At 41.2% G+C, this 21171-nt stretch overlaps 1 protein-coding gene across 1 annotated transcript; it reads right to left on the bottom strand.

Annotated features, from left to right (window-relative positions):
- Window positions 1-1094: 1094 nt before the first annotated feature.
- neto2a (neuropilin (NRP) and tolloid (TLL)-like 2a) lies at window positions 1095-19960 on the bottom strand. Its single transcript, XM_029428769.1, has 10 exons — window positions 19484-19960; window positions 14647-14703; window positions 14237-14380; window positions 11279-11527; window positions 10731-10778; window positions 10065-10192; window positions 7291-7519; window positions 4014-4127; window positions 3717-3847; window positions 1095-2999 (listed from the first exon to the last, which is right to left on the bottom strand). The coding sequence occupies exons 1-10, from the start codon at window positions 19491-19493 to the stop codon at window positions 2262-2264; spliced, it is 1848 nt and encodes a 615-aa protein (XP_029284629.1). The 5' UTR covers window positions 19494-19960; the 3' UTR covers window positions 1095-2261.
- Window positions 19961-21171: the final 1211 nt, after the last annotated feature.

Genomic DNA, 21171 nt, shown 5'->3' with positions numbered 1-21171 from the left:
CTTTGATTTGCTTTCCAATTATCACTCCATGATCACAGACTAGTTTTGAATGCAGAAAAGACCAAGTACATGGTAATCTCCATTTCCACCAGTGACTCTGACATTCCTGCCATTAAAACTTTAAATGGCACTCACATTACACTTGCTGAGTCATACACACACTTAGAAATTTGGCTTGACATCAGACTGACATTCAAGATTCATATTCAACATTTGACCCAAAAATGAATAATCAAACTAGGTTTCTTGTGTAGAATGAAAGGATGTAACACTATTGTGCCGCCAACCTTCATGTCTGTCCTTGACTATAGAGATCTATATTGTCTTGCTGCCCCATCAACACTTTAGCTGTTAAACCCTGTATCATTGTGCATTAGGCTTTATCACAAATGACACATTTCGGGCTTATCATTGTTCTCAGTATCAAACAGTTGGATGGATCTCATGACAGTCAAGATGAAATAGCCATCTCATGTTATTCATTTACAAAGCTTTACTGTTGAAGCTTCCAAACTACCTCGCATGTCTTCTCTTATTTAAATCTACAGCACACCATCCAGTAACTACTAACCTAAGATATCCCTCATGTACACACAGATGTTGGCACAACTGGTTTCAGGCACCTTTTACAGGATGTGAACTTCAAACTACAAACTACAGTCCTGCATTCCACTGGGAGATTTTAAAGTTGTATTTATTTATTTTATCTGATATCTTTCAAGATTCTTGTGACTGTTTTGAATTCATTGTTATTGTAGAGTTGTGTTGTTTCTGTTTGTGTTGTTGTGATTGTTTCTTGGGCTCAGGTCTGTCTTAATCTCAATGAGACTGATTTAATAAAGAGAATATTGGAACAATTGGAATTAATCAGCCTTATATCCTATACAGTATATCCAACACTAAATGACGTCTTAAGGTTCACACAGTTGAGGAAATGAATCACGCTTAAAGGATGTTTGTCTATAAATATCTATCTCAGCATTAGTGTCTGCGTGTCACAATGTGTTTCTTACCTTGTTGCAACATCTCCAGCCTATGGGCGGGGTCACTTTCATCTTTCTTGGTTATAATGAACAGAAAAGCTCACACAGGGAGGTGAGTAAGCTCTCATTTAATTCAACAGAATGAAATAATACAACCAGTGGTTAAAATCATAAATGAGTCCCATATAGGCTACATGTTTGTCTCTTCAGGGACACAGGTTGTGCTTGTTTTACACACTCAGTTCATGGGGGAATTGAGAAATGACATGTTTCTCCAGCTAAGGACGGGGGTTTGGGAGTGGGATGGTTGCTATTTTGATTCAGTCCAGGACTCACAACCTAACATTTCATATTCCATAAATGATCACTAATAGCCTGAATGCCCATATGCTATAAAGCTCACAGAGCACAAATAGACTTTAATCTCTCTATGTCCTTACCAAAATAAGTCTCTTCATGTGCTCTTCCTGAGGAGAGACTGAATGGAGTTTACCTTCTGTGTATGTGTAAGGTAACCATGAAATTTACAGAATTATTAGAGTAATATCACATCATTAACATTGTCATCATCATCAGCAGCAACTTCATCCTCGTCACCATCAACACCATAAGTCATCTTCATAAAATCATCGGAGCATCATTTGAAAAAGATTAAAGAGTTAAAAGCCAAGCATCATCATGAGGCTGGATATATACTGGTTTTAACAGTACAGTACACTGACAAAAAATGACTCAAATTATTAGAACACGCACTATATATCATATATCTGTGCATGGCAGGTGAAGACATGTAGAAACTCAGTCCGGGAAGTCTCTTCATCATTTTCTCTCCTTGTTTCTGAGTGGTTACCTGGTCACCTAGGCTACCAAACAGTGAGAAGTCTGGGTCTGCATGCGAGAACCCTCTTCTTAAAAGTGTCTTATGAACAGGAGAGATTAAATGAGTATAAGACTGCAGGACAGACAAGATGTCTCCACCCTCTCTGCACCCTACATCGTTCAGTATCCTGAATGATAGAACCAACTGTCCTGTTCTTTTCCTCTTTTTGATCCTTGATTCTTATCTGTCAAATTGCCAAACCTTCAGGCGAGAGCTTGAGAGGAGAAGATCCTTAATGTGCAATACTTTTAATACTGCTTTAAAAGCAAAGGCAGAAGTGGGAAGAGGAGTGATCAATTTAAGATTATTGTGACTCTCCTGTCTTCTCTTCTCTTTCGATGAGTGAAATACAAGCTCTTTCTGCTTTCCCGTTCTCCTTTTCTTTTTCCCTTCACCTTCTAGAAGTCCATGGACATGGAGCGCTGTTGTGGGTCAACTATGGTGGTGCTGTTACGAGCGCTGTTACCGCGGACACCGAGGGTTCCACAGGCTCCTGCCATCATCCCACCACCGATACCTCCAGCGATACCACTAGGCCCCGCCATGCCCACTCCTCCCCCCATACCCATTCCCCCTGCCATTGCCACTCCTCCTGTTATCCCCACTCCTCCTCCGATCCCTCCTCCTGCAATCCCTGATGCTCCTCCTCCTCCCATCGCTCCACCAGGGGCTCCTCCTCCAACTCCTCCTCCACCTCGCCCATAGATCTCACATGGGATCTCCTCTGAGACACGGTCCTCGATGACCTGCTGGTCGCAGTCGTGAGTCTGTGAGTGCTGCTTGTAGCCGTAGCAGCTCTTCTTGTAGCTGGCCGTGGAGTTGAAAGTCTTCATGGGTGGTGGCTTGGAGAAATCGTTGTGGTAGGACAGCTCCATGGAGCTCAGGGTGGTGCGGCTGTGCTTCATACTGCCGCCGCCAGTAGCCACCGAGGCTTGCGAGCCGCAGTGGTGCTCGTGGACGCAGCGGGACATGGTGGAGGAGCGCCGCAGCTTGTGGAAGCTGTCGAGCTCCTCAGACAGGTCGGCTAAATCTGACGATATCTCCTTGTCACGTAGGGAGAAGAGCTCGTAGTGGGGCGGGTCAAAGACCTCCTGGAAGCCTGCCTTGTTGAAAACACCGGGCCGGCGAGCTACAACCTGGAAAAGAAGAAGATCCATTCAGACAGGTCAGTTTTAGTGATCAGCAGGCCACTAGTTTTCAAACTGATATCAATATATATCAAGAGGGGGGGGGGGGGGGGGGGGGGGGCTCAGCTGGAAAAGGGGATGTCACATAATTCTGTGCAGCAATCAAATTGGCAACATTTGAATCAAAACGGTGGTGGGAGGAAAGGGACGAAAGGCAATTCCCACCCTAAAACAATCACTTCAAACACCTTGTCTTTTTACATTTGGCTATATTTGACTTTTTTTAAAGGGTAATCACCGACACAATACATGTTTGCTTGTACATTTTTTACACCTATCTGAAACATTAGCTGCTCAGTGTCAAAAAGCCAGCGGCCCTTTCTAGAGTCACCGTTTTGCAGAATGTTCAGCAATCATACAGGGAGACATCCATTAGAGAGGAGGCAGCGACACAATTCACTTACAGAAGATGTCCAGCCATGAGAGAAATGTTTTTCACAAACTTGAGTAAAAATAGGAAGGTTAATAGAAAGAGGTTTAACCAAAAAGACAATCACCTTAAGACTAAACAACACCTATGATTTACTGCATTATTCTTGATATGGTATGTAATGCTGTTTCCAGAGCTACGTGGGGCTCTACCTGGTCTAGAATCGAACCGTTGTTATCAATTATGTGTCTCTTCTTTCCTGCTGAACAAAAGGTCAACCACAAAGGATGGGTTACCTTTTTCCTTGGCTGCTTCATCTGGACAAGGATGGAGATGATAAGAAGAACCAGAACTATGCCTGACGAGACACCGATGACGGTGCCGTGGGTCTTAGTGATCTGATGAAAAAGCCCCTTAGATCGATTCTCTGGAGTGGGAGGGGGTGAGGAGAGGAGATTGAAAAATTTGAAAAAGAAAGAAAGTAATAATAAAAAATTAAAACAGATACGTACAAAAATATCAATAAAACCTACAAAAATAAATCCTAATTAACCGTAACATTTTGGAAAGGATGGCAGAAAGAAGACGGTTACCTTTGCAGTGGTTTTCATCCCAGGGGTAGACACAGTTCTGAACTCCATTGCACACCAGGGAGTTGTTAATACACATGTTGCTGTGGCAGAAGAAAGAATTGCCTGAACAGGGGGCTGCGGACAAAAGACAATAGAGAGAGAGAATAGAAAAAAAACAACATTACAAATTTCAAAAGAATACAACAGGAAAACAGTAAGACCACTAAACTGCTAAATGAACTGGAATCTATTTTGACGATAATAACAATAAAGCAAAACAACAAAAGATCGACAATATGGCTGTAGAAATGTGCAGAGGCATGTAATGATAATATATATATTGCTCTATTATTTCTTGAAACACTAGTCTGAAGACAGTCCACACAAGGCCATATATCATCATTTCCGGCAGACATCAGGAGGTGATGAGGGGAGGAGATGGCAGCTTCACTGAACTGCAGCCTTCAAGGGAGTTTGGGAAGAAGGAGAGGGAGGGAAGAGTAGTTGGGAGGCTGGATAGTTGGAAAACTGGGAATAAGGCGAAGAGAAGAAATATGGAAAAGAAGGAAAGAAAAACATGGAGACGGGTGGGGGTAGAAAAGGCTTCATGTGGTCCAAATGTTCAAGTACCGTGAGACATCCCACATTAAAGTGACTGCTGGCGTATGAAGGCTGCGATGGCAGAGACGGAGGTGACTGGTAATTGATGCTGGCTGCTATGCTCCAGAGATCGATGCACTGCCAGTCAGAAGGACGGGCTACAAGGCTTGGGGAAGATGCAGATGTCTAGGTTTTGGTGTAGAAGATTTGGTGCTGCAGGTAAAAGCTAAGAGAAAGCTAGAGGTGGCTGAAGTGAAAGGTTTACAAGCAGTGCTATAATATTTCTTATGTATGCTACAGTTTCTTTTCAACAGACCTTAGGACTTGTGTAGACAGACACAAAGTTTACCATTGATCATTAACACTGACTTCTTTTTTCTGCTTTGATATATTGGAGACCGCTCGTATAACAGGTGAAAATGCATCAGAACTTTGCCGTCAGCCATGTTTATTAGTTTGAAAAATATATTTTTTACCTCGAATATAAAGCAAATGGGTGCTAGAGGTGATACCCGAGAACATCCATCTTAAGTGCAACCCTTTGTTAGGTCCAACACACAACAAATGTTCAAGACAAAAGACAAAATCCTTTTAACACAATCCCCAGATGAAGCTAAGAGCAACACGTACGTACACTGAATTTACTCTCTCGTGTCACATGTTCACTATGTGTAACTATGTTAACAGCATTGCGCGATCAAATGAAAGGACAATGCCGTTTTGAGGTGTTGACAAACGGCAACAACATTTTAAATATAAGCCTAAAGGCTTAATAGTTTTGTCACCTCTTTTCCATTGTGTCAAATCAAGACAAGTTTATCCAATTTTATTTATAGACTATAGCTCGAAACTTTAAATGAGCCCACACAACCGTCTGTCTACTACAAAGACGGAGTGATGTCTCCTTATTTTCTTTATCAGTGTCAAACAAACGGCATTATGTCCAGTACATAATATTCCACCTGTCTCTTATGGCTTGTTCTTTTCCAATTTTCCACCTCTGGATTTTCAGCCTCTGACACACTTTCTGAGTCTTTATCACAGCTCAAACAGACTGTGGTCTGCTCCACCAGCTTCACCCACTGCTCCGAGGTCCACTGTGATGAGGGTGTGTGTGTGTGTGTGTGTGTTAGAGTGTCCACCCCATCTATCTCCCTGTCGACTGGGTCGCTCCCCTGACACTGTGATCACTTCCAAACCCATTATGCGTGTTCCTTCTCAAAATGTAGCCTCTCACACAGGGTATCAACAGCGCTTCACCCTCTGACCCCCAGCCTTCCTCCATACACACACATACTCACTGTCTATGTGTATGTGGGTGTGAGTGTATGTGTGTATTCAGGAACGTCTCAATAGGTCTGGTTTACATGTCAGAGGGGGCTCTGTCGGAGGATTGTAAGCACATTAAGGATGATGGAGTGCGGAAGTCAAAACGTATCTTGTTCTCTGAGTGACAAAGATTAATGGTTCCTCCTGACCTCCAAATAAACTTAGAGACAGTCGCTGACTCTAACCAAATAAAGTTTGGGGGTAATTCAAGAGACTTCAGACTTCTGTGAAAGGAACTGTGTGATCAGAATTGATGAGGATCCAAATGGTCTTAAGGAGTAAAAAAAGACAACACCCTTACTGAATTTAAAAGGCCATGAAGTGGCAATGGTTATGGGTTTGCAGATGAAAACACCATCAGCATTCACATAGGATTTGAGACATGTGCAGGACAATGTAGCAATTAATATCTCTATACAGACATTTAATGAAAATATTACGGTGTGCTAACAGAAAAACGGTTTCCTGCATGGCAATGTGCAACCTTTAACAGCAATTGTTTGAAAGTTTCTTGTCCTTCAAAAATGATGAAGCTTAATGTATAATTACTTCCAATATATCCATTAACCCTACTAAACTTTACTTTTCACCAAAATAGATAATATCCTATTTTCCTCTTGTAAGTGGCCTATAATAAGCACAGTATCATGCTTTGACATGCATATAAAAATATGATTTGATGCTTTCAGCTATTTAAAATACTGGATTAATTGGTTTTCTCATATCTACGCTCCAAACACGGCACAGTGTAATTAGCTTTCCATGCTGAAATGACACTTGACACACAGTGTGTGTTAGTGACTACTGATGCAGACAGAACGCAATAAATCAACTCTTCTTGTGTCTGATTCTGTGGGGGAATACAGCTGTGGGTGTTATTGTAAAGCAATGATATATGGTGCTTTTAGTCCATTACAGAGCATTACACAGAGCGTTATAACGGGAAAGGGAAACTGGAATGGAAATGTGTCTGTCCGTGATCCGAATACTTCTGAACACATTCAGACCAAACTGCAACAAGCCAGGTTGTTCTCTTTCTTTGTACTTATATCCATGTAATCATGAGCCAGGGCTGCTGTAAGGAAGTCAGGTGACGTAGTATAAAGAGAAGGATGTATCGGTTAAACAAACACAGGACTCTGTGTTTGACTCACTTCAACTCACTTTTGTTAACAAACATAGCCTACTTATTTGAACCCAAACCATAAGGAAGCAATGAAGTGCAAAGAAATAGCATAGCGTCAACCCTGTGAAAGAGTGTCGTGAATGGAAAAGATATCGCCAGGGCAAGTTGTAAGCATGACACAATTCAACAGAAATGATGGAACAAGATGGAAAAACAAGGTCATGGCTGTGATGTGGTACTTACGGTCAACAAATGAGGTGAAGAGCATGCGGAATCGGCTGAGTCGGCTCTTCTCATCCGCCCACATCCGCACGACTCCCACGCCGTTATCCAGCATCACATCATTGGCCACGGTGCTACAGAACTTGGCCTTGAGGTTCTCGATGGCACTGCTGCCATCGTACACGGCCACAAAGTTCTTCTTGCACTCATTGGAGTGTTCCATCTGGTACTCCATGAAGCGCAGGTAGATCTGCAGACAGACAGGAGATGCAAGTCAAATAAACGCCACAGCTGTCTAACCATATTCAGCAACTGTACTCCTTATAAAGGCAAATACATCGAAATATTAAAACAGTAAAGCAAAATTGGAAAGAAAGGGACAATGAATAGATTTAGTTTTTAAAGATCAGAGTAGAAAACTATGATACCTGTTCACCTGCTGGGTTAGGAACAGGACACACAGTTTACAAGGTGGACCGAAGATGCATTAATGGACAATAGAATCACACAATAACAAAGTAAATCTAATCCAAGTTGTGATGCAAGCATGCATCTTTTATACACTAATAAATGGCTACTGTGAAAAGTCTAAAGAATATCTGTCACGGTCTGCTCTATATCCTTCACTCTCCTCTTTTCTCTAGGATGTGTCTCAATTCTGAGAATGCCGCAGGGAATGAAGGCTAGTGAGGTGAACCTGCATCTCCTTCCCTACACGAGAGAGTCTGGCCTCAGAGTGCAAAACTAACGCTGTGGTCGGGTGGAGATAAAACTTGTGTTTGTGCCGGTGTCCTGTGTTTACACAGGTATTTTTCACAGCAGACATTTTGACTTGTTATAGTAAGAAAAGCACAGGCGTGGACAACATTAAAGATGACTCTGTTCTAGGGCTGCACAACATATTGTTGTTTAATCGTCATCGTGATGTCGACATGTGGGATGCCTTTAGTGTTCAGTTCAATGTTCAATTTGTTCAATAAAAGAATGATTAAACTTGATTTAGTTCAACAGGAAATGTGTTGTGTTTCAGCAGTATACTGGAAGCAGCAGGAAGTCAGAACTGAGTAACTATCAGAAGTAATATCGTTATAGCAACATTCAATGTCATCACCTATTTGTACCAGTCAGCCTTGACAGTGTGAGACAGCATGCACAATAACAACACCCTGAAAGTGACGCAGCTAAAGGGAATTCATCTTTCACTTTATTATTTACACCTGTGATATGTCAAAGAGTTTTCTGTTAAGAAGGCCTACAGAGCCTGTGGTTTGTCCAGACACCTGCCTGCAAACCAGCTTCTTATTTGCACATTGCCTGAACATATAGTAGTGTTACGATTCAACCTGCAAAGTCTTGACACCATAATGTCTTTAAATTGTTTGAATAAGTCAGCAGGATTTACGTGATAAGATCGTGGCCACAGGGGGGAAACAACTTAGATGAAACTTCAGCACATTCACCCCACAGGCACCTGTAACTACGCAGCTGAAATAGCTGCTCTTACGCTGCTGCTGAGTGTGCTGCTCTGTTCCTTCTGCTTCGATGAGCTAATATCTGGCAAGGCAACTCAGCGTTGTTGCTAAATTCAGATCCTCTTTACTGCTGCCTCACACTGCACATGTCAGAGCAATGAAATGACCGTGGAGACTAATCTGTGTGTGGAGAGATAAGTTATGTAGAGCATGTGTGTGAGTCATGCGTGAATGTTTACATGTGAAGACATAAAATATTACTTTGTATACATATGAGTATACACTGTGTATGGGTAATTGCTGACAGTACTCTATGTGACATTATGCTATGTCATTTGTGACTTTATGTGTACATCTGCTGTTTTATACTGATTCAGATATGCATGGGTTTTGTGTGCATGGTGAGTGAGAAGCACCGGAGCGTGCTGATGACTCATTTAGCCACGAGGTAGAAGCAGAGCAGCAGTGAATCAAGGCTCGGCAGGGTATGGTCGTCATTTTAATGGAGTTTAGGATATCCACTCATAAATATTAGAACTTAGGACAATACATCACTCTTGTCTTGGAAATGTACTTGAATCTCCAGGGCTGTATTATATAAATGAAATGTGTCCGCATTGCTTTTTCCCATGCTGCCTCTCTGCGTATTAGCACTGCTCCAACCCATTATGTATTAAATCACAATCACGATACAGACATACCCACTGGAGGATGTGTTCTCAATGACTGGAGAACTCAATGCTACTATGTGCATTCATACAAAATATGTAATTCAGGAAAACCACTGACAAAAAAAATCAATTACACATCCATGTTGATGCTGGAATTCTCCACTGAAACATGCACTGACATCACATTTGCTATTACAGTAAAAGAACACAAGAGAACATGCTACTAACATCTTAGTACTCAGCTACTTAGACATTCTGAGCTTTATATTCTCAACATCAGCCCCGATGTAACTCTGTTTACACTGCAAGTCTTTCTGGGATAGACTGCACCAGTGAGATGAGATATTGTATTGAAAAAAAAAGCAACTCCATGCAGTTTTTCACCATTTACACAGATTATATTCATTCATTAAGTCATTTAAAAACATTAGTGCCGTTATAAACATCCCACTTATCAAATGCACGCAGAAGGATGTGCTACAAAACATTTCAACAAGATCAGAGAAATGGTTCATGTGAAATAATCAAATGGCTAATATTGTTTTCAGTGGAGCTGGTGGCAGCGTCGCAAGTAGCAAACATGGGTTGAAGGATAGAATAGAAACAATGCATGCCATCATTCCTATTCTCTTTTATTGTCCCTTGTACTGACCTTGGACTGAGGAGGAGCCCTGATGGTCCAGATACAGTCCAGAGCATCACCAGGCTTCACCTTGTCTTCCTCCTCCACCTGGCTGGAGCGAACAATCCCATCCCATCCACTGAGTTCAAACTGACAGTCTGTACAGACACAGAGGAAATGTGGAGGAGAGAAGAAGAAAGGGAAAGAAATAAAGAGAAAGGTAAAAGACAGGAAAGGTGAGAAAGGAGTCACATGGAGGTACATGAGAAAAGCGAGACAGAAAAAAAGAGGAATAGAGAGAGGGATAAGAAAGAGCAGGAGATAAAGAGGGAAAGGGGTGGGATGAGAAGAGGAGCATGACAGACAGAGAGACAGATGAAAGGTTTTATTTAAAGAAGTAAAGGATTTAAGGTGGGATTGAAGAGAACACAGAGGATTAGGACAAAGGACAATTGGAAGACAGAGGAACAAAGATGGAGAGACAGTGAGAAAAGAGCTGTGTGTTCCTTCATGTGTTTAAATGTGTGCCTGTATGAACATCCGTTCACTTCATTTACAATTGTGTGCATGTCAAGGTACATTTGCACGTTCAGCATTCAAGTCAGAGGCAGAGATTGCCTCCGGTAAGCTTCCGAGCACAAGAGGAGCTCTTCAAAAGGGATCGAACACAAATCAGTGAAATACTGAAGAGCTTACCTGGGATGGGGTTTAGCAGTCCGCCCACGTGCAGATGGAAATCAGGGTCTAAAATGATAAGATTTGGGAGGCACATTACTCTCAATCCATCAGAAATAGATAAGCAGAGAACACAAGATAAGATCCCATTAAGGCAGGCCAGATGAAGCAGAAAGGGGTCTCTCTGAAGCTAATATCTGTCGCCTGATGGGAGACACTGATTTCAGGCATATTGGTTTTGGATTCAGGAGGCTCTGATGTTGAACGTGTGTCTGCTGTAGAGAAAGAAATGAGGGCTATGATGTTGGAGAGCCACAACCTGTGGATGTCCAGCTAGCCCATGTTAAGAGATCGTTTATGGTAATCAACACAAACAAAACCGGCATGGTATCTTCACACAGAAATTGGATTCTGCTTTAGGTTTTTGTAAAAGCAAACACAACCAGATCCAGTTCTCTACACATCTTACCCAAAACGTTTGATGTATAAAGAAATACTGTATGCTTCAATAATCTAAGGGTGTACTGTGGAATTACATTGCTGCAAATATACAGTTTGGGTGCCTCTACCTGCAATGAAGGTGTACTTAATGCGGAAGCCAAGGCCTTCCAGCTCCTCATCGCTGGTGAACTTGATCCACATGAAACGTCCCGTCGATGTAACCAGTCCCGGGTTCTTTCCCCCACAGAAGCGATCCATGAGAGGTGAGAAACCGAATGGCCCATCACGGATTTCGATGTGATCGAAGCGGCACTCGAATGATGGCTCGATGTAGTAATTCTTATCAAAAGCCAGCTGAATCCTTTGTCTAGGGAGAGCTTTAGGAAACAAGGGGGTGGGGAGAGAAAGGAAACAAAAGGGGTAAATCCACGACTGGAATAACATTGAATCTTGCATTTTGCAGGACAAAGAAAAATCTGGATGGTATCTAAAGCATAAAGTCAAATATGAGTTCTTCTGGATTTTGAAGTTGAGCACTTGGGCTGTTACTTCTAACCCCTCAGCTGACTCCTGTGAGAGCAAACTTTTCAGAAGTTGGCTAAGACTGAGGTGATGGGTACCATAAGTAAGTAAATCTTTTTTCAGACAGAGAATATGTAGCATTGCTGATATTATCTATCGGTTAAAGTGATGGCTTCTTGTCACTCTGACATAGCTAACTTTTCTGACAGGACATTTCTAGAAAAAGCCACAATGATAAGACAATATGTGGCACCTGGTGCAGGAGAGGGAGCGTGCACTGCTGAAGAACAGCATTGAGGAAAGGATCATTGTATGTCCTCTCACAGGCTGCATCCCTGGTAGGGCTGGGTATCAGTATGCTATACCTTTAAGGCATCGACCGAAATAACCCGATATCAAAACTACCTGCTTTCGATCCTTTTTGTACCCATATCTAGTAATAAATAACTATTTGTATGGTTTTGCTCGCAGCCAATCACCACAAGTATTCTTCTATTTAATGTGACTTGGGATTGACCAACAACCGCAGGAGCTACAACCCATACAGTCTGTAGTGTGGTGAAGTCGAGCGAGGTATAAATAAATAGTTTAATAATTTGAACACTTTCAAAATGTAATGCTCTAAAATGATTAGGATGGGGAGGAGTGGTGGTGGCATTTTACGCTACTGAAAGCTTCCATTCACATGATGGGTATCGAATGAGAGAAACACAACAAAGTACCTGCTCTGCTTTAACTAACAAGTAAGAGTCTGCCTAGACACTCTCCAGAAACAGCACAAGAAACACATATAACATAGATGTTTAACCCTATTAGATAACCAACACTTTGTTTATGCTTTGGCTTTTGCTTTCCAATTTTGTCTGACAGCATTATAAGCACATGTCTGCATGTATCTCACTATCATTTTCTATTATAAACACAAAGGGGCATATCCACATATGCAAGCATGCATCACACAGTTGCATGCACAATGCACACACGCACACACAAACAGACACAGCCTGACATGTCAGCATTGCTGTCTCTCAGTAAGTGAATCATTGCAACCACAGCATCAACTGTAGTTCACAAGTTTATCCGTCATGCAAATCCACAGCATGTCTTTATACTGCATGGACAGAGCCCCCCACACACACAGAGGAAGTATTTAACAAGGGTGATTAATTCCTGCCTTTGGAGATAAATCATACTAAATAAAGATGCTGGGGGTGGGAGGTGGGGCTCTGAATCATCTCTGGCATGGAGAAGCAGAGCATGACCCGATAGAGGAAAAAAAAGCGATGTCAAGGGCGGTTACATGTGTATGGTATAGTGTGCAACTGAGTTTGTGTCTCTGTTGTCTTTGATTTTGAGCGTGTTCTCCCTTTCTGCTTGAGTGAGCAGCCTGTGTGCCTTCACTTCCTGTGTGTACATTCCCTGGTGTGTTGATTCTCATTCTTCGTTTAACTTTCTATCTCCCACACGCGCGCACACACACACACACACACACACACACACACACACACACACACACACACACACACACACACACACACACGACACAGCTTGATACAGAAAGAGCAGAAGCTATAATCACTTGATGCATTGAACCGATGAACTGGGGGACATGACATAATTGATGCGTCTCACTAACCTCAAATTATGATTACAAAGCTTTCTGATTAGCGCTTGTGCCAAACGTGAGCGTTTCTCTCTCTATGAGAGGCAGAATAAAAGGCTCAACACCAGAGTTCGGATATGGATATGAATAAAGACATTCAAGACCATATAATGGCAAATGATAGGTTCCATCTGTCACTTGCAGACCCACTGCGATGTACTACTGCACACACCAGTAGGCTGCCTGGGATGGAGTCATGGCTTATTCATCAACAATAGGTCTGGGCTGGATTTGTCTACAGGGGGAGCCCTTGGGCCATGTGTAAAATCTATTCCCCACCACAGAAAAGAAAAGTACCACACACACATCTCATGAAAGGCTGTACTTCAACTTCATGGACAAACAGTTCATCAATTTAGTGTGAAAACACATCAACCACTATCCCAGACCTCATCTCCTATAGCTGCTAATGATTCCATTATGTCTCCCGTGCGGCAGGCCACTAAATTACTGATGGATGTGTTATTTCTGGTAAATACTAAATCGTTGACAAGGACACTCACAATTCAGTGATATGCCACAGAACCTCAGTTGTGTAGCAGATGTTCATTTTTTTTCATTTGATAGCGTAGTCTTCTGGCACACCCTGGCAATGGAGATGAACACAGCACTGCTCTGATTAGGCCAGAAAGTCAGGGGGTTACCCACAATGCACCACTCTCCACCACTTTCAAAGGGTTATATCTGTGGGGTGAAACAAACTCAGGATGGCTCATTCGAAAAATCTCAAACTGATTGCCCGCCAGCGAAGGAACAGAATATCAGATAGGGGCGAGGTTATATAAAACCATGTCAGTCAGACTAATGACATTCACTGAAGGAGGCAATATGCTGAAAGGCGGGAAACAGCTGCCCCGAGCAGAAGATGAAGTGTTCGGATGGAAAATGGACCCTGCTTTACCTTCTAGGATGTAAACGCACTCCTTGTTGGGCGGGTAGGTGTTGGGGTAGTTTGGCGAAGTAAACACCCCACCATTGATGTTGCGGACCCACGTGCCACAGTCGTTCTGGTTGGGGCTCTGGGCTCCATGGTCGCTTGGGGGATCTTGAAGCAGAAAGGCAGAGAACAGACAGACAGATGGGTTATTGAGTCAGGGGATCAATGAGGGAATGATTGGAAGGAGGGTTGGCGCAAGAAGAAGAAAAAAGCAGGCAGGGAATTAAGAGGGAAGAAAGGCAGAAGAGAATTAAGAAAATAACCTGTTTATCCTTCGATACGAATAGAAATAATGCCTCTCATTTCAGACTGCTTACTTTCATATAGGAGGAACAACATTAATGCAACAGAGGAACATTTGAGCTCGAGCTTACCTTTAGTTCTCTGAGCCAGAGCAAAACCCTCTTCTATTAGAAAGAAGAGTATCCACGCTGCAAAACAGAGAGACAACACACGTCAGATGACATAAAACTGTATTTATATTTTTGTGTTAAACATTTAAAACATGGAAATCCCTAAACAATATGTCTAATCTGCTGCAACATTGATTTAACCTGACCCTGATAACAAGTCAAATATAGATCAATACAAATTTCAAGTGAATCCATATTGAAATTGGTCAATTTAAAAAAGGTATTGCTGATAAAGGAGGAGGAGAGCTGTGGAAACATAATCATGAGGTATATATAGGCATGTATTTATATTACTAGGATATAATCATATATTTGTCAATACAAAGCATTGATGAAAGGGCAATGCTGGAAATATATTGCAGAGACATTTAGTGATAAATCATATTGCAAATGACGGGGCTACAAGACTCTGAAGAGATGCTGAGCTTTAAAGACGTATAGTGGCAGTTTCTGAAGTGAGTATTTCAAACTTTAAGCTACGGACAGATGGGTTGTCATAAACCTGCATGTATTAAATGCTTCAATGTTATTAATGTAACCAGTGATATTCAGCCTTCTTCTACTCAAGTTAGTGAAGTAAATGCAAACCATCAGACAGCATGTTCTTCTCAATGATCATTTATGAATTGTTATCATATATCTTTTATTTTGTTTATATCACCCTATAAATTAGAACACTTTCAACAGCCATAAAAATGGTCCATGTTTTTTGATGAATAACATGTGATATAAATCAGTCTAAGAATTAAATATGAACAAATCCCTCAGTGAAAACCTTCAGAATATAGATATGATGACTGGAAATGTTCGGTGCATGTAAGAGCTGCTGAAGAGATGTCTGGCTCAGAGTATGAGAAAAAACTCATTTTGAAAAATGGCCTTTAAAGATATGTATTGTAAAATTTAATACATTTTGCAAAACATTACAGGTGTGACATGGTAAAACATTTGAACTAATAGATATCACCATACATTTCCCCCAGTTGATTACTTACACTAAGACTTTTTCTTTTGTTATGTAGGAACAAAATGTTGCAGAATATTATAATTGGTTTCACAAAAAGGGGCAAGGCACACTAATCTTGCCTTAATCTAGCTCTCTAAAATACGCTGAAAAAGTGCGATTTATTATTTTATTGGGCTTTATTTTATTAAAGGATGAAGTTGCCAAGGAGGAATAAAAACAATATTTGTTTTGTTTTTTTCAAAGGTGCTCCCAGGTCCACAATCGTGCAGCATATGTTTAAAAAATACTTTATTTTAATTTAAATGTTAGAGCTATTGGTATTTTGTTTTAAAGGTTTTCAGAAATATGCTAATAAGGCATTATCTAGTGCTAACGTTTAGTGAATTTAGGATAAATCTACAGATGCAAATAGACAAAGTTAGTAGATTAAACACCGGAATGTGGATTTTGGTTGTTTTCTTTCCACTAGTCCGAAAGAAGACAATTTATGGAAGCAAAATAAGCCAAACTCTCAAAGTTGTCGTGTTTTGTTATTATAGTTGCTGAGGAACTTATACCTGCAGAGACACTTGCAATACAAGTAGGTTAGTCACAACTGATACAATTACTACCTGCGGTGACACAAGATTGGGTACAGGCAGAAGCATTTCTACAACCATTAGTAGACATAGCAGGAATATTGGAAGCAGCATTAGAAGTAATAGAACAGTAGCTGTGCAGTGGAGAATTGGCTGGCAGTAATAACAGTAGCAGCAAGTAGTACAGTAAAGATGTTTTAAACTATCAATTCTCAGACTGTAGCCTAGTAATCTGCAGCCTGTAGGCACCAGAAACACAACGCACTAGCAGAAAAAACAGGATTACAGCACGGAGACAGTCATTTGGGCTGAGACAATAGGTGAAATATGTTTTATTACAATGATATCTGCAGTGAGGGCGAGCATGTTACAACTTCGGACGCTGTCTCACTCTGATAAGCCACAGTAGACCTGATCCCCTCTGAGTTCATAATAGGTTGGCCCGCTCACATCGAATTAGAGAGCGAGCATGAGCCTGGCACGTTGCATAATGGCACCCAGGGTAAGAGGGATGGAGAGGAGAGAGAGAGAGAGAGAGAGAGAGAGAGAGAGAGAGAGAGAGAGAGAGAGAGAGAGAGAGAGAGAGAGAGAGAGAGAGAGAGGTCTAATGAAGAGGAATGCATGGTTAACATAAGCATTAAACACAACTGCACCAATGCATATTTGAATGGACTCGTTTTGAAATACACACAAACACACACATGGCCCCTGGCTCTGGATTTCTCATTACTTCTATCTCCATTATCTTGCAATGAAATATCTTAGGTGGGGGTAAGAACTACCACAGGCACATTTAGAGAACAGACCACCCAAACTCAGGAAGAACATAACAGAGAGATGCTGTAGGCTCTTACTGAAGATGTTTTATATTATAATCCAGTCATTAAATTGTGTAGATAGCAGGGACACTATAAAATGCTGTCATTTCAAATGCTTTGTTGATAATTAATAAAACAGACTCATTGTTTTGGGCAAAGTTATTTTACCTGTGAATTATAAACATTTCTTAAACTGCAGTGGTAGAAATGTGTATCAAGTCTATAAATATTTAAATGAACTTATTAGGCAAAAGTTGCATAATTTATGAAGGCATTTGTAAAAAAAATTGTAATATTATAAATAAATCACAAGCTAAATAGAGTTGCTGCCATAACCACTTCAACACCAAGAAAACTTGTGCATGTGTATAAAAATGGATGATAAGTGATTTACAATGACCATGAATCACGAATCCAATAACCCAAAAGCATCTCTTACTATCTGCTGTCCTCCCCCCTAAAGTCCAACATACTGTTGACCACACTGTAGGTTGTATTGGGTCATTCATGTACAGCTAAATTCCTTAAAGAAATATTCCCAACATTTGAAGGCACCGAAAAAGAAATAAGTTTTATCTGTCCTCTGGTCATTTTAAAGAATGAGAGGGGAAATTACCCAGCCGTTCTAGGTCATGTCATTTCATTTTTACATCACTTCTCACTTCCTCTCACAAGCCACATTGAGGCTTTAATCTGCTTTTTTCTCTCTAAACTGACTAGACATTACAGAAAAACAAACACAAGACCACCACAGCTTTCTATAACACAGGACTAAAGAAGGATTGGAAATTATAATATATGACTAATAATGTGGGATTTTGCTCTATCCTGTCCCAATAAAGGAACTATGGCCTTAATTAAATGACGTAATTGACAAGGATATAGGCTACCGGCTACAAACCGGCTACACCACAATAGACTTAAGTAACACTTTAAGATTACACCCATTAAGATAACACTTAATGGGGCATAGCAAGGCTGCCGTAGTAAAGCTACTAATGAAGCTTTAAGTCCATAAAAATGACATTATTTTTCTTCATGCTCTGTTACAGTACAGTTCAAATGAAGACTGACGCCACTGTAGAATGACAAGTGACAGCCTACATGTAGGCTACACCTGTAGCCACTTACGAGCTAATTATAGCCTATATAGGTTATTAGTGCTAATTAGTGAAACTAACGGCACTGGTGCGAACTAATAAGTCTAAATATGAACAGTTAACTCTGCCTAGGAACACACAATTAACACAAATGCAGCCTACCTGTGTAACCTTACAGCTAGCTACTGCAGTAATCTGCCCACACCAAAGCATCAAGAACACTTCACTGAATGTATCAAGAGGTGTCGCAGCCGCGTGTGCTGCAGCGCGTGCCTCAGGTGTTGATGGCGCGAGACAGTGGCAGTGCTTCCTTCGCCACGGAGGAGAAATAGTCTGTTCTAGTTGTAAGTAGTTTGAAGTAATAGGAGCTTATTTATTTAACACACATAACAAATTATATTTAAGGAAAAGGATTATGGCACCTATTTGCAACCAGTGTGAAACATGTAGACGGTTGAACTGTACGCTTATAAGAAACACTTAATGTTCCCTGATGGGTTTCTAATAGTATTTGACCTTAGCTTTCCATTCTAATCATGAGCCACAGTCAGATTGCTGTCAGTCACACCTCGCAGTGCCCAAACCTCTCTGGTTCTCCTCCCTTTTTACATTACGCTCAACTGGTCCACCATATAGGAGCATTACAGTAGAATAATGGATCTTTTTTATTTGAGGAAATGAAAAACAACAGTATTAATGAAACGTTGTTGGTTAAGGTATTTCAGTTTGATTTCACATTGACCGGGCTCTGGTCGGTTTAAACCAACCAGACCAAACCAAACTCAGAAGAACCTGTCTGGCTTTTTCTGAATCTTAGAACACGGGAAGCAGACCAACAGATGCTGGAACTTGAATAGAGCAGTCAGAGGTTTGGGGCGATGTCGATCAGTAAGGTGGGCAATAAAACTGGAAGATTTAAACAGTCACGAGAGGGCAACTTGAAACTAAAGACAAATAAAATAGACAGAAAGCGAGATGTGCCAGAGATCGATGGAAAGATTTACCAGTTTACCAGTATTTATTCACCTGTAGATAGCTTTAGTCTCATTTTAAGATACATACATACAAAATTAAAATCAAAATTTTAATCTGTTCTGAAGCTGATCCATAGTGAGTATTTTTATTATTGCATGCCACGCCAATTGCTTTGGACGTGTTGAAATCCACATCACAAATGCAAATAAAACATCCACTGCGCTAAAAAAACATTGAAAAGAGAAAAGGCAAAAGGGTAAATACATTTAATCCAAGTTTAAAATGAACTGTGGATTCTTTTTGCCCAAGGCGCTGCCTGGACCATGACGCGCATCACGGATTCTCTCGTATCCAACTCACCTCTGTGCATTTCCTCTCACGGTGTGATTCCAACCCAAAAGCACCTTTTCTAAAAACGCCCTCCTATTCTGTCCATTTTACGGTCCCACGGGAGTCTTCACAAAATCCAACTTTTCTCTGACAACCGTAAATCCATTCACGCAGAGCCACGCTCCAAGAAGGGAAAGCAGCAGCACCAAGCTCTTCTTCAGTTGACTGGAGGATGAAGACGTCTGCGAGCCTTTCAGCCAGGCATCATCATCACCGTGAATACAGTTTCCAGTTGGACTACAGTGGAGATGACATGTGGAGGGAGGATGGATTGATCCAGGCAGACTGACGCGCTCTAGGAGAGTTATCCAAAAGACGCATATGGATAGATGATGGATGGAGAGAGAAATACAGACGAGAGATGGAGCAAGAGTGCAGAAGAGGGGGAGGAGGAAAGACCGTCTCTGTCTGCTCTCTGTCCGTGTCTGAACTAAGAAATGCTCCTGAGCGAGGCTCATTTAAGCCATGGGCGCTGCTTACATCAATGAGTGGTTTATCACGAGCATCGTCAAGGTAGATTCAATGAAGACATTACTTTTTTGGTCGTGTCTTTCAAAATAAAACTTGACTGGCGAACTTGTTGCAGCTAAAAAATATTCAGTGAAAAGAAAGAACACCCTTGGCACTCGTGAGAAACTGTCTTGATGTAGGTTTTCATAGGCTTATTATTAAGGGATGTATTATCTAAATATGATTGGTTGATATTGCCGGGGACAATGGACAGGTTGCAAATGAAGAGATGTGCATAATGGGTAAAGAGAAAAGCTGGATAGCTCTGCATTAAAAAAAGAAGAAAAATACAGTATTTTCTAGCGACATTGTGTTTAGCCTAGTGTTGTGGCAAATCAAGATTTTTCAAATTGTGTACAATATTGTTCTTGATTTTTCTATCGTGTCCAGTAGCTCTGAGAGATAAAATCTAACACCTTCCAGATGACGAACCAGTGTTACAATTCTTGTAGAAATGTACTTTAATAAGCGGACTGACTGGCACCCTGTAATATAAACCAGCATCTATCCCCTAAACCAAAGGCAAGATGTCCAATTTAATGTAATAAATATACGTGGTCACCGCTTTCATCGCTTTATGTTGTGTATTAGTGTCTAGATTCTATAATTACAGAACAGCAGGATCCCTAGATGCTGCTTGATTATAATTAAGCAAATGGAACATTTTCAACAAATCACTGTTTCTTCTACCTGTATGATTTTAAAGTTTTAGTTATGAGCCTGGAGTTTAGGGACAAAAGTCTTCTGTGCATTTCAACACTAGTGTTTTCTACTTTTTCGTTTTCATGCCTTTATTTTGGAGACTAATACACCTCATTTCCGGTTTTGTTCTGACTCTCTCTGTTCAGCTTCACACAGCGTGTAGCGTGCACCACCTCCTCCTTGCTTTAAGTCCCCCTCGCTCTCTCTGTCTCCCTCCCAGCAAACACACACACAGGCAGCTATTGCCTATCAATATCAATATGTTAGCCCACTTGTGGTCTGCTTTAAGGCTACCAAGATGGAGACTATCTTACTTTCATTTGCCATGCAGGAAATGTTTACTCTCTCCGTGCATTATTTAGCAGGGTGGCTCCTGAAGTGGGGTGCCTGCTGGGCCTCAGAGGGGTGCTCAAAGAAGCCTGCAGGAGTCCTCTGGAAACTGCTGT

Source organism: Cottoperca gobio, chromosome 3, assembly GCF_900634415.1.
Source record: "Cottoperca gobio chromosome 3, fCotGob3.1, whole genome shotgun sequence".
Lineage (NCBI taxonomy): Eukaryota > Metazoa > Chordata > Actinopteri > Perciformes > Bovichtidae > Cottoperca > Cottoperca gobio.
Note: the sequence above shows the minus strand (reverse complement) of the source record. Positions and strands in the feature narration are given on the sequence as shown.

Excerpts from the sequence above, each read along its gene's own strand:
- neto2a (XM_029428769.1), bottom strand. Across the intron at positions 14,381-14,646 it reads TCTGGCTCAGAGAACTAAAG|ATCCCCCAAGCGACCATGGA; the intron begins GTAAGCTCGAGC and ends TTCTGCTTCAAG. Across the intron at positions 10,193-10,730 it reads ACTGCTAAACCCCATCCCAG|ACTGTCAGTTTGAACTCAGT; the intron begins GTAAGCTCTTCA and ends GTGTCTGTACAG.